The sequence below is a fragment of the Emys orbicularis genome, chromosome 21 (assembly GCF_028017835.1).
Source record: "Emys orbicularis isolate rEmyOrb1 chromosome 21, rEmyOrb1.hap1, whole genome shotgun sequence".
NCBI lineage: Eukaryota > Metazoa > Chordata > Testudines > Emydidae > Emys > Emys orbicularis.
The window spans coordinates 14,205,078-14,218,355 of record NC_088703.1 but is presented as its reverse complement, the minus strand read 5'-3'; the positions used below and the strand labels follow the sequence as shown (position 1 = coordinate 14,218,355).

General features: G+C 50.4%; 2 protein-coding genes across 2 annotated transcripts in view; one reads left to right on the top strand and one right to left on the bottom strand.

Moving 5' to 3' along the window:
- LOC135892901 (zinc finger protein 501-like) overlaps positions 1–13,278 on the top strand; it is an 83,944-nt gene that overhangs the window by 19,487 nt on the left and 51,179 nt on the right. The window lies entirely within an intron of this gene.
- LOC135893272 (zinc finger protein 850-like) overlaps positions 1–13,278 on the bottom strand; it is a 49,278-nt gene that overhangs the window by 10,676 nt on the left and 25,324 nt on the right. Inside the window, exon 4 of the mRNA XM_065421074.1 lies at positions 1,838–2,358. Within this exon, the coding sequence (XP_065277146.1) occupies positions 1,838–2,358 (521 nt within the window). The remainder of the gene's footprint in view (positions 1–1,837; positions 2,359–13,278) is intronic.

The window sequence follows — 13,278 nt, the reverse complement described above, 5'->3', positions numbered from 1 at the left end:
GTCTTTGAGTCAAGATTTGAGGACTTCCATAACTCAGCCAGAGGTTAGAGGCCTATTTGTGATGGGCAGTAGGACAGACTAGATGATAGTCTCTATTGGCCTTAATGTCTATTAGTCTAATTTGCCCCCCTTTAGTTTCATTCAGGGTCCCCAGGTTTATGTGTTATGAGACAAGGAAAATAGAGAATTTCCTGATTTATCTTCTTTATTCCTGTTATTTTATATGCTATTATCTTGCCTACTCTTATTCATCTCCTTGCTAAGGGAAACAACCCCCATCTTATCCATCTCTTGTCATAGGAGAGTTCTTCCAGGCCTTGATTATTCCCTTCATTATTCTCTGAACCAGCTCTAGTTCTGCAATATCTTGTTTGCAACAGGGTGACCCAGTTCAGCACATAGGATCCAGATCAGGCTGCACCACTGATCCTCATGTTGCCCAGTGTCCCGATGCACATCTCAGTCTCCCCTATAAGTGTCTGAGGTCTCCCCTCCCCAATTGTCCCAATTTCTGCCTCTCTCCCTTACTATTCGACAAACTGAAACCCCCCAGGAGTCTGATAAACCCATCATTATAGTGATTGGGAAGTCAGGACTGCAGCTAACAAGAAACAAAAATGACAAAGGGCAAATGACACAGGATAGCTAATTAAGGGACATAATAATGCAGTTAGACCATGTCAAGTGACTAATAAGAATTATGTATGTAGAGCAATAACCAATAATGAATACTATTCACTTAATTACAATGACTGTTCACACAATTCAACTAAAAAATACCAGCAATTCAGAAAAGCAGCAGACGAGGTAGGTCAATCAATAAAAATAAAGGCCCTGATCTTGCTTGTGGAGAGCTCATTGCAGGATCAAGGCTACATGCTCAAAATCTCAGAAGAAACAGCTAAAGCGATAGTTGTACTGATGGGCAGCTGAGCAGTCACAGAGTATGGACAAAAACAAACAAACAAAAAAAACCACATTGCAGAGACAGAGCAGTAAATAAAGAGTTAACATGGCAGCGAGCAGAGCAGGAGCAGCAAACTAATGAGGCAATGAATAAACACACACGATTAATTACATAGCAAACATAAATGCTTAGTTTGGGACAGGAAATAGCAGGAAGCTCCGCTCAGGAGATGGGATGATGCGGCAGACTTTGGGCATAGTTACAGAGTGACATTGGAGGGCTTGGAAAGTCTGGAGTGTGGAGAGGGTGGTTGTGCAGGCCACAGAGGCAGAGCTGGTTGACACAGATGTGGCCAAACACCTCCCCCTGGATCCACAGTTCCCAGCAGTGCTGGGTCTGATGTCACCTCGTGAGTTTGACATATGCCACAGCCCTTGAGGAATTCTTTGGTTCTTTTTCCTCATGGAGCTGAGAGATCTTGGGCCTCCCAACCCCTGGGAGAAATCCCTTCCCTATCTCGAGTGACCTGCTCACAGCCCTAGGTTATTGCAAACATCCACCCCAAAACAGCAGAAATACAGAGAGCCTGTAGTAGGCCCCAGCCCAGCCCTTAGAGAAGCTACAGGGAAACCAGAGCAGATTAACTGATGTTCATGTGGACACGAGAGACAGGCTGCTCGGTTGCTAAGTAGAGGAGGTAAGGGAGCAGTCCCTGCTCAGGGGTTGGGACTCCTCAGAGCATAAGGTGAAGCCACCCTCTGTTCTCATTGTTCTTAATCCACCTCATCAGGTCTGTGAGGGAGGGATGGAACTGGTACTGGGAGAAGGGGGCTGATTTCTCCCAGTTCCTGCACTAACTGTTTCCATTCCTCTACTTCACGTTATTATACACACACAGCTGGAGTGGCGCTCTTGGCCGGCAGGTCTCACTTGTTTCTGGCTGCGGCTCTGGCGTGGATTCTCTGGTGACGAGCCAGAGAGGATTTGTTACTGAAGCTCTTCCCACACTCAGGGCAGGGGAAGGGCCGCTCGCCCGTGTGGGAGCGCTCATGCACGGTGAGATCAGCGAGGTACTTGAAGCTCTTCCCGCACTCGGTACAGGGGTACGGTCTATCCTCGGTGTGGCTTCTTTGGTGCATTGTCAGATTTGATTGCTGGCTGAAGCGCTTCCCGCACTCGGCGCAGGGGTAGGGCCGCTCGCCCGTGTGGGAGCGCTGGTGCTTGTTGAGGTCCGAGGGGTTGGTGAAGGTTTTCCCACACTCAGCACAGGAGTAGGGTCTCTCCCCTGTGTGCAGTCTCTGGTGCGTGGTCAGTGTGGAGAGGTGGCCGAAGCTTTTCCCACACTCCCCACAGGAGTAAGGTTTCACTCCCGTGTGGGTTCTCTGGTGGGTTCGGAGATGGGTCAGTCTGTTGAAGCTCTTCCCACATTCAGGACAGGGATAGGGTCTTTCCTTCTCATGGACTCTCCCATGTGCCATGAGGTCCTGCTTCTCCCAGAACCTTTCCCCACAGTCTCGACATCTGTGGGGTTTCTCCATCCTGTGAACGCTGCTCTCCTGGCTTTTAAGGTCTCTTACGGCCCCAGGTGTCCCTTGAGCAGGGAGCTGTGGGAACACCCTTGGCGGAATTTGCTCATTCCCAGATGAGTTTCTCTTCTGCCTCTTGCAGGCTTCTTCCCGCTCAAGTCTGCGGGCGACACTCTCTCCTGATCCACCTTGCGATGTTTGGGCCAGATCCAAGTTTTCTTGCTCTCCCAAATTGGGCTGCTCCTCTGCTCTGCTCAGGATCCTGACACCTGCTGGGTGGAAAAGAGAATTTATTTGAGATCCTGCTGTTGTCAGGAGGGATCACTTTTATCCTGGCAGCAGGTGTGACGGAGGCAGCTTCAGGTCCCACCCCAGAGGAGATACCCCCAGCAGAAGCCCAACAGTCAGCAATGGAGAAATAGGGGCCAGAGGCTCACTCATGATTTCCATTTCTTTCTTTCCTGTCAGCTCCCCAGTTTTCTTTCTGCAGCTCAATCCACACAGACAGCACTGGCCAAACTCTTTGCTAATCTGCTCCATTCTACAGAACCTTTCCCAGCTGTTGTTAGGTGTCGGTAGGAGGCAATCAAGCTCCCTTTGCTTCCTACAAAAATCCGCATAAAGATACTAACCACACACGAGCCCTTCTGCTGAACTATGCCAGGGAAACAAACTGGGTCTCCCTGTGTTACACTGCAGGCACCTGATGCTGTGGGGAGGAATCAGAGAGGCTCCATGACCCAACATTACCACTGCCTGGAGACAGAGTGTTCAGCCCAGGATGCCCCGTGCCATCAGCCCAGTAATGCTTGTGCCATCCTGGATCACATGCTCTAGGCAATACTTCACTATTGTGTCGCTTACATCAGTGTCTCAGAGACATTTCCAATGTAGCACTAAGCCCAGAGAGGGGGTGAATTGCGGTTCCTGCACACCCCCGCCAAAACATCCCGAAATCCCAGGGAGGAGAAGACACTGGGCGAGTGGATGGCAAGGACTCAGCACTGGCCATGAGGAACAGCCATGCAGCCTGGACTCAGTCCTCTCTGCTAAGGCCCTGGAACCTAGCACTACCAGAGGTGATGGACTGATTGCCTCTGAGGACACTAGTACACCAGCCATCTGTCCCAGGGAGCTGTGTCTGAAGGAAGCTACATGCAGGGGCTTGGGTCCCTGTTGACATCTCCTGAAGAGAGTCTGTGTGAGACAGATAATAGACAGACGTGGCTGTAGAGATACTGAATGCAGCCAGGTGAACGGCACAAGGGAAAGGCTGGGGAGCCATCTGACTAGGACGATGGCTGCACATGCTGAGACCAGGAAAGGGCATCAGCCTCCCAGTGGACAAGAAGCAGTGAGGCTGGCAGAGAAGCATCAGATTGTTCCCCCAGCCCCTAGGCCAGGGTGGGAATGGAAAAGCCTGGTACAGCAGGAATCAGAGGGAGCACCTTCTCTGTTAGCCACCTGGCTGTTACCAGCCTTGCTGGATATGGCACTGCCCAAGGCATGATTAGACAGCTCTGCAGATCAACCCTTATAACAGTTAGTGCATCACAGGAGTTTACGCTGGGTGCATGAGAGCGAGCAGGACAGTCCTAGAGCTGCCGGAGAAGGGTCAGGGATAGCTGGGGGTGGGACCTCTCCTACTAATAGGGATGTCTTGGGTGGGACTTAGCACCTTTGCTAGATTGTGGAGGAACAGCTGAACACATCTGCTGAAGAAAACCTGGAAGGAGCCCAGAAAACTGCTCAATCATCATGCCTACAAGGGGTAACTGCTACCAGAGCAAACAGTGCTGTGATGGCTGCTTGATGAGACCAGTTGCCTGGTAGCACCTGCTCAGGGTCTATGGAAGAGAGGCCCAGTGATAACATAAAATAATGATGCCAGAGAGAACTAAACCCCACCAATTTCTTCCCCTTCCTTCAGCAGGTTTCTCAAAGAAAGCAGCTCCTCAAAGGATGCCTTGAGTGGGAGAGACACAGGTGGAGGGGAAGGTGAACAGAGAAGATGCCACCACCGGAGGAGGGAAACCTACCACCTGACTTGATGCACAGGAGGCAAGTCAGCAGTAGGGGCCATAAGAAAGGCTGGGAAAGGGTCCACGACTGTTATAAGCCAAGTCAGGGAGCACCCACCTGCTGGACAGAACTTTTCTGTAAAGGTGAACAGTCCCAGCCAACAGTGTCTGCAGAGAGCCCCTGGGTCAGGTTAGACCGTGAGAAACATGCCTGAGCCCTCTCTGTACTACGGCCCCACCCTTGCTACCCCCAGAGAGGCTGCTCCAGGGATGGACGCCAGGCTCCCTCTGGGATAACATCCTATGAGCTCACTATCTCAGGCCCTTCCTGCTGAGGATTCTCCTCATTCTCATTTATCTGCTGGAAGAATAAGAAAATAACTACGGTGCCTCTGTTGAGGAGACCATCAGGGTCTGAATCCCCTCTACATTCTGGGGAGCAATTTAGGAGGTGCCAATTCTGCTCTCACTCCCCATATTAGCACCTAGAGGATGGATGGGAGGAAGTGGCTCCTTCCAGGAATCAGTCAGGATGCACGGGAAGGCCTGAGGGATGTGGGTCAGGAGGAGAAGGCACCTGCTTGGTAGGATCCTGAACAGGAGACACAAGAGATGGCAGAAGGAGGCAGCCACTTGATTAGAGGGCAGCCAGAGTGCAATCCACATTGTATCCATAACTCCATATGTTACACGAGACATCAGCCTCCAAATAGGCTCTTTCTCTGAAACTCCAATCCCACCTGTGAGCACCTCGCATAGTTCCCCACCTTCCAAGGTCTCTAAGGTTCCTGTTAGCTATGAAGCCCACAATCGCCACCAAGATTGACCTACCACCATTATGTGGCCTGTTCCACAGGCACCAATCCTGCTGTGCATTAACCTACAGATTGATGGGTCCACACCTCACTATAAATCCTCTGAGCCATGCAGTTCCCCCAGTTCTCTCCTCCACGCTGTCCCCTCCACACACCCTTTCCTCAGAAAGGCACCCCTAACCCCCCTACATGGCTTATTACCAGTTTCCTGTAGAGCTTCCGTCTCCTCTTCAGGGGCACGTGGCAACTTGTACTTGCTCCGTCCTACCTCCTCCTGGGATCCCCACGTGGTATTGGGCTGTGGTGGCTCCAGCTGGGAGCTCTGAGATTCCCATAATGCTTCAGGGGTCTCCACCTCCTCTGGGGTCACTTCCTCAACCTTCACACGCACTGTGACCTGAGAAGGAACCACATGAGTCACCGTGGAACCGGGGCCTGAGAATTACCAGGGGGGGGGGGGGGGGGAAGAGTCATATCTAAAAGGCCCCATTAGCAAAAAGAGGTCCACCCCCAGGGTGAAGGCTCCCCCAACCCCTACCAGGATCAATAGGACTTGGAGGGTCTTCCACACCGAAGTACGGGCATACACGTGGGAAGGCTCACCCCCAAAGTGATGAGCCAATGAGGCTGACCAAGAGGAGCCCTGCCAGTCAGGGTCAGTACTGAACACTGCACAGTACTGTACATCCCTGCCACTGGGGACGCGACAGACACGTGGCGTTCCGCAGCCTGTGAGCCTAGTGGGCTTCCATATGGCTCTGATCTGCAGGGTGACAGACCCACAGCTGTCCTGAGGGACACCATGGTGTGCAGGAATTCTCAGCAGTGAACTTCCCTCAGTGCTAGGCCCTGCGGACACCACCAGAGGCTTGGGGTAGGGCCCCAGAGGGAGGTACTACACCCCTTCCTCCAGGGGGTACAATGAGGGCAGAAGTTCTGGGATCTGGTCCAAGTGGGAGCCCTGCACCCTCAACCTCTCCATCAGGGTCTGATTACAGCATGCTTGTATGCAGATTGCGAATTGCCATGTATTAATGATAGCTAAATGCCAAGTGCATATGGTGCTGTGTACTTAGTGGTCAAGTCTGCTCAGTCCTGAGCCCCCCATGCAACGTTCCTGGCCATTTGGTCAACTTGGGCACAGTCGACACCAACTTTGAAAATTCCCTGGGCACAAAACATCCATTGAACCTTTGTCTGGGCAAAGCTGGGTACCTGCCCTTGGGCTTCAGATGGGGTCATTTATTGTGATTAGAAACTGCCCCTTCCCTGGCTCACATGCCAAGTGAGCAGCATCTAGCCCCAAGCAAGAAATGCTTCTCTAATGGCACATTTCAAACCGGTGACCAGTTCTGCTTCCGGTGTGCTACTGAGGCATCTCTACCAGGTCAAGTGCTGAGGAGGTTGTCGTCCTGTCACCATCATCCCCAAGAAGGGCTGCTGAAGGGTACTGAGTGACCTTGCATACTAAAGAGGCAGTGTCACTTACAAACCAGAGAACACCAGGATCTGCAGAGCATTACAGAGCAGGGAGCTCTGGAAATCCCTGTAGCTGGGGACCCAGCTGAGCCCTAAGCCCCAGACAGCCCAGACCCCAGTGCTGAGAGCAGGATTACACAGAACAAGCCCCACTCCTGTCCTGCCTTGAGAATTCCTATGTTCACCCAGTGCCCAAACCTGCCCCATCAAATTCCCTGCAGAGCCCAATGGACATTCCCCTGCACCTGCTCTCACCTGCTGCTCCCACACTCCAGCCTCTCGCTGTCCCAGCTGGAAATCCTCTGCCAGGGACACAGCCTGGGCACAGGTTTCCGGGTGACGTACCCAGACCCAGCTCTGGATTTCCTCAGGCAGGATGGTCAGGAACTGCTCCAGGATCAGCAGCTCCATGATCTGCTCCTTGGTGCGGATCTCCGGCTTCAGCCATCGATGGGAGAGTTCCCGCAGGCGGCTGCAGACCTCTCGGGGCCCTTTGGCCTCCTGGTAGCGGAACTGCCTGAAGTGAAGGCGCTGCATCTCCGTGCTGATGTTGCAGCCTCGCAGGATGGCTGCCTTCACCTTCCCGTAGTCTCGGGCGTCTCTGGCATCCAGGCTGCTAATGGCCTGTTGGGCTTTTCCAGTGAGGGATGGCAGGAGTCGGGTCACCCACTCTCTTCTGGGCCAGTGGCAGGCTTCAGCCACTCGCTCGAAGGAAGACAGATAGACCTCAATGTCATCCTCTGGCTCAAGCTCCGGCAGCTGAGGGTTTCCCAAGGCAGGATCTGGAGCTGACACAATTTCAGGAGAGGTCTGTCGGGCCTGCAGCACCTGCCGTCGCTGGGACATCCCTTCTTGTGGCTCCGTCTTGACCTGGTGTAGTCTAATCCGGGACCATCTGGGAGTTACCGTTATGGGGGGTGCCACGATGGGATCTTTTGCAGCCCGCTCGCATTCCTTCCCCAGTCCTGGTTCCACGGGATCTCGCTTTTCCATTTTCTCTTTAGTGGGCCCCACCTGCTGCAGCCGAGCTTGGAGCTGGAGGTGCAGGGGCTCTTAGCCCACCTGCTCTGCGGCCGCTCTCTGTTGTGGGGTTCAGCCTTTTCCCAGCTAGGGTCTAGGCTCCAGTTCTCAAACCTGCTTCCCTCCTTCGGGCCCCTCTTGGAAACACTGGGGAACCTGCAACAAAACAGTTCATGTGGATTTTCCTGTGTGACGGGAGAGTGACCCACAATACACAAAAGGTAAAAGAGACCCTGCCTCAACTTCCCCAAATACCCACTGGCCTGTCCCCCGTGCTTCCACCCAGCCCCCACTCCCCTCCGTTGACCCTCGCCTACCCCCGATTTCCGCAGGGGCTGGGCGCGTAGGGCTCCCGACACAAAGAAACGCAGCGGCTCCTTTCCCAGCAGGGACTGGGAGACAGGAACTCCCCCCGGCGAACGCAGGGTTAATCCCCCCTCTGCACGGCGAGGACTGGCCACCATCGCTGTCAGTCAGCTGGAGAGGCGGCTTAACCCTTCCCTGCGCTCCCTCCGCTGCTTCCCAGCCGGCCCCACGGCCGGAGCTGGCGTCTGCACCGCGCTGCGAGCAGGGAGGGCGGAGCCCGGCTGCGCAGCTCAGCCCGGGGGAATCCGGCCGGGAGAGCGGGGCGGTGCTTGGCCGGGGTCCGGCCCTCGGCGCCAGGTGCAGCCAGCTGCTCCCGGATGGGATTTGCAATCCCCGCCCCGCTCTAGGGCTCGTGTGAACGCTGCTGAAACAGGCTGCGGGGAGGAAACCAGGCGCTGGTCTGGGACCTGTCGCTGGAGCCTTTTGCCCGTTCTGTGCCCCTTGTATCGGGCGTAACGGGAAAGTGGGAGTCATCACAGCCTAGAAATGCCAGGCTGCACGGGACCGCCAGAGGTCATCTAGTCCAGCTCCCCCACCTCTGAGGCAGGACCCAGTGTCCCTCCATCACCTGCTACAGGGCTTTGTCTAATCGAGTTGCTGAGGACAAAATGAATGAAGGACTATTCAGAGGAGAACGTCTTTCATTGCCTAGCCACTAGTGCTAGGTGCCTGGGCAACACATAGGGGATTGGAATGGCTCATGTGTGAGCCTACGTTGTCTAGTTGGTATTCCCGACACCTGGTGGGACGATTCCTGGGCTGGAGTGCTGAATCCATGGGTACAACCTATCTGGGAAGGCTGGAGTGGGCAGAGGGGGAGGGGTACTCTATGTCCAAAATGGGGTTGCCTGTTTCTCAATCATTGATAACACGGAAGAAAATGATCTTGAATGCTTATGGATCAATGTCCTAGCAGGTAACGCACAAAATGTGTTAGCTGGTGTCTGCTCCAGCCTCTCTAATCACACTAGGGTACTGGATGACTAGCTTCTCATGCTCTGTAACAGGGCAGATTTCCCCTTTGAGGGCCTGGAGGTGGGGATGGAGGGAAGCTGATCCGGCAGGTGCTGGGAAACAACTAACCCAGCTGAACAGCACCTAGGGCTTGGGTCTGATTCCTAGCTTGAGGCTATAAATGAGGGCCCAGGAGAGAGCTGAGAGTACACTCTCTTGGGGCTAAGTATCAGAGGGGTAACCGTGTTAGTCTGGATCTGTAAAAGCAGCAAAGAGTCCTGTGGCACCTTATAGACTAACAGACATATTGGAGGATGAGCTTTCGTGGGTGAATACCCACTTCTTCGGATGCATGCCAAAGAAGTGGGTATTCACCCACGAAAGCTCATGCTCCAATACGTCTGTTAGTCTATAAGGTGTCTCTTGGGGCTGTATCCAAAGGCTGTGAGAGGGTGAAACCCCCTGAACCGAGGGAGGTCCTGTCCCTTTAGCTACTAGAGGCTAGGTGGCCCCAGAGCCTCAGCCCAGAACACAACTATTGCTTCTGTTATTACTCCATGCTTCCTTTCTGTTTGTATGTTGGAGAATAAAAAGAGTCCAGAGGAAAGGGCTACAAATGGGGCTGAGTGCTACTCAGAGCCACCAGCTGCCATGCACCAATCTATAATGTGTAGTAGAGAGAAAAACTGTGTGATCGTAGGGGACTTTAATCTGAGAAACGTACAGCTGGAAGTCTCATGCTGCCAGTACTAAAACATTCCTGGAATTTCTGAACATTACAGCTGACAATTTCCTAAGTCAAAAAGTGTTGCATCCAACATGGCAGAATTATATATTAAACCTCATCTTGACAGATAAAGAGGAACTGATCACAGAACTATTAGTTAATGGTAGCTTAGGTACAAGTGGTCATGGTATGATCACATTTATAATGTGCAAATAGAATACAGTCCAGACCAGTAATTTTTATATATATATATATATATATATATATATATATATAAAATGCTTTAAAAGAGCCAGTTTCACAAAGCTGCAAACAGTTATGAGCCAAATCAGCTCGGAGGAAGAATTTCATCAGAAAAACTTGAATGATAATTGGGACTTGTTTAAAAACACTTTACTAGATGCCTGGAAAGCCACAATCGAGGAAGAAGGCCATATTGTTTAAAAAACCGACATGGTTTACAGGGGAAGTAAAGGCAGCTATAAATAACAAAAAATGATAGATCACAAATGGAAGAAAGAGGAAGTTGATAATATAAATCAGAAGCTAGGAACTGTAGAAAATTGATAAGGGAGAAATCTGTCACTAGCAGAGTTAAGGAAAATGACGAGGTTTTTTTAAAGTATAGGAGGAACAAAAAGAATCCTGACAGTGGTATCGGTCCCTTCCCAGATGGAAATGGTAGAAATATCAGTAACAATACAGAAAAGGCAAAAGTGTTCAATAAATATTTTTGTTCTGTATTTGGAAAAAACAGATGATATAGTCTCATCATAAGGTGACAACACTCTTTGGATTTGTACAAGATGGAACACCACCAACAGTGCTGCCTAGTGAGCAGGCAGGGGTGTGGCAGATCACGTCCCAGTTGCAAATATCATCCTGTCCTTCAATGCCCCTTCAAGGGTTTCCAGTCCTTCCCTTTAGCACGGGGACTTTGGGGGGTCTGGGCCCTTGAACGGTCAGGGTCTTCTCCAGCTGGGTTTTTCCCCATGTCTTCTTGGAATGGGTAGGGAAGCACTGCCCTCTCCACCGGGCTCCGGTCCAGGGCTCAATGGTGGGCAGTTATGCTCTGCACCTTGGGGTGCTAATCAGCCCCCTCCTCCAACCACTTCCTACACAAGTCTCCTTTTCCCCACAGTGTAAATCAAAAAGTCTCAAGTAAAGTCTCTGACCTGCACAATCAATCCTCTGCCTCTTTTTTGTAGGTTTGCTCGAGTCTCTGGCAATGAGCTCCTGGGCCATACTTCTCCCAAGAATTCAGAGCAGCTATCTGCTCCCTTCCATTGCCTGCCTCCTTCTGAGCTGCTCTGCTTCCCCTTTCAAGCCCCTCCTCCAGCTTGTGCAGGCTTTGCAGGTGTGGTTGTGGGGGGGCTGCCTGGGCCCGGAGCTTTTCCTTAACACCTTGCTCTTCAGTGTGCGGTTTGTACGCATCATCATACCATTCCACTAGTATCTCACAAGGATGTTAAACAGCAGCTACTAATGTTTGACATTTTAACATCAGCAGGTCCAGACAACTTGCATCCAAGAGTTATAAAAGAGCTGGCCGCCGAGCTCACTGGACCATTAATATTGATTTTCAATAAGTCTTGGAACACTGGGGAAGTTCCAGAAGACACAAAGAAAGCCAGTGTTGTGCCAATATCTAAAAAGGGTAAATGGGATGACTCCGATGATTATAAGCCTGTCAGTCTGACATCAATCCCAGGCAAGATAATGGAACAGTTGATATGAGACTTGAGTAATAAACAGGTAACATAATTACAGTAATACCAATCTACATGGATTTATGGAAAATAGATCCTGTCAAACTAATTTGATTTTTTTTATGATATTACAAGTTTGGTTGATAAAGATAATAGTGTTGATGTAATATACTTAGACTCCTGTAAACTATTTGACTTGGTACCACACAACATTTTGATTAAAATTCTAGAACAATATAAAATTTAGCCCACATTACATTGATTAAAAGCTGTCTGATAGATCTCAAAATGTAATTATAGACATGAAATCATTATTGAATGGTTGTGTTTCTAGTGGGATCCTGCAGGGATTGGCTCTTGGCCCTACACTATTTAACATTTTTATTAATGACTTGGGGAAAAAATCATCACTGATGAAGTTTGCAGATGACACAAAAATTGAGGGAGTGGTAAATAATGAAGAGGACAGGTCACTGGTATAGCACAAGCTGCATCGCTTGGTAACCTGGGCACAATCAAACAACATGTGTTTTAATATGGCTAAATGTAAATGTATCCATCTTGGAACAAAGAACGCAGGCCAGACTTACGGGCAGGGTGAGGGGAACGGACTCTGTCCTGGGAAGCAGTGGTACTAAAAAATACCTGGGGGTTGTGGTAGATAGTCAGTTGAACATGAGCTCCCAGTGTGACACTGTGACAAAAAACGCTAATGTGATCTTTGGATGCATAAACAAGGGAATCTTGAGTAGGATAGAGAGGTTATTTCACCTCTGTGTTTTGCTCTGATGCAGCTGCTGCTGGAATACTATGTCCAATTCTGGTGTGTACAATTCAAGAAGGATGTATATAAATTGTAGACAATTCAGAAAAGATCCATAGGAATGATTAAAGGATTAGAAAACCTGCCTTAGAGTGATAGACTCAAGGGGCTTAATCTATTTAGCTGAATCAAGAGAAGGTTAAGGGGGGACTTGATCACAGGCTATAAGTACCTACATGGGGAGCACAGATTTAACAAAGGGCTCTTCAAGCTAGCAGAGAAAGGTAGAACACGATCCAATGGCTGGAAGTTGAAGCTAGACAAATTCACACTGGAAATAAGATATACATTTTTAACAGCGAGGGGAATTAACCTTTAGAACAATTTACCAAGAGTTGTGGTGAATTCTGCATCCCTGACCATTTTTAAATCATGATTGGCTGTTTTACTACAATATCTGCTCCAGGAATTATTTTGGGGAACGTTCTCTGGCCTGTGCTATACAGGAGGTCATGCAGCCATAGGCCTTAAGGCCAGAATTGACCACCAGATCATCCAGTCTGACTTCCTCTATACCACAGGCCACCAGCACCACCCAGCATCCACACTCTAAACTCAATACCTAAAATTAGGCCAAAGTGTTACAGCCCTGAGGAGACTCAACTATTACGTTGCACAGGCAGATAATAGTAAGGACCAAGGTACACCAGTGCCTGAGGCCCACACAATGGCAGAGAAATGATTATGTGCGATATATCCAAATAATCCTGGCATGTGACTCACTCAGAGGAAGGCAAAGGCCAAGGCAAAGGAAAAAACAAAAAACCAAGGTCACTGCCAATCTGACCTGGAGAAAAATTCCTTCCTGACCCTACATATGGCGATCAGTTAGACTCTGAGCATGTGGGCAAGAACCAGCCAGTCAAGCACCTGAGAGACAGAATACCTCAACCCAGCTCACCTAGTGTCCCATCTCCAGCCATGCTTTAGG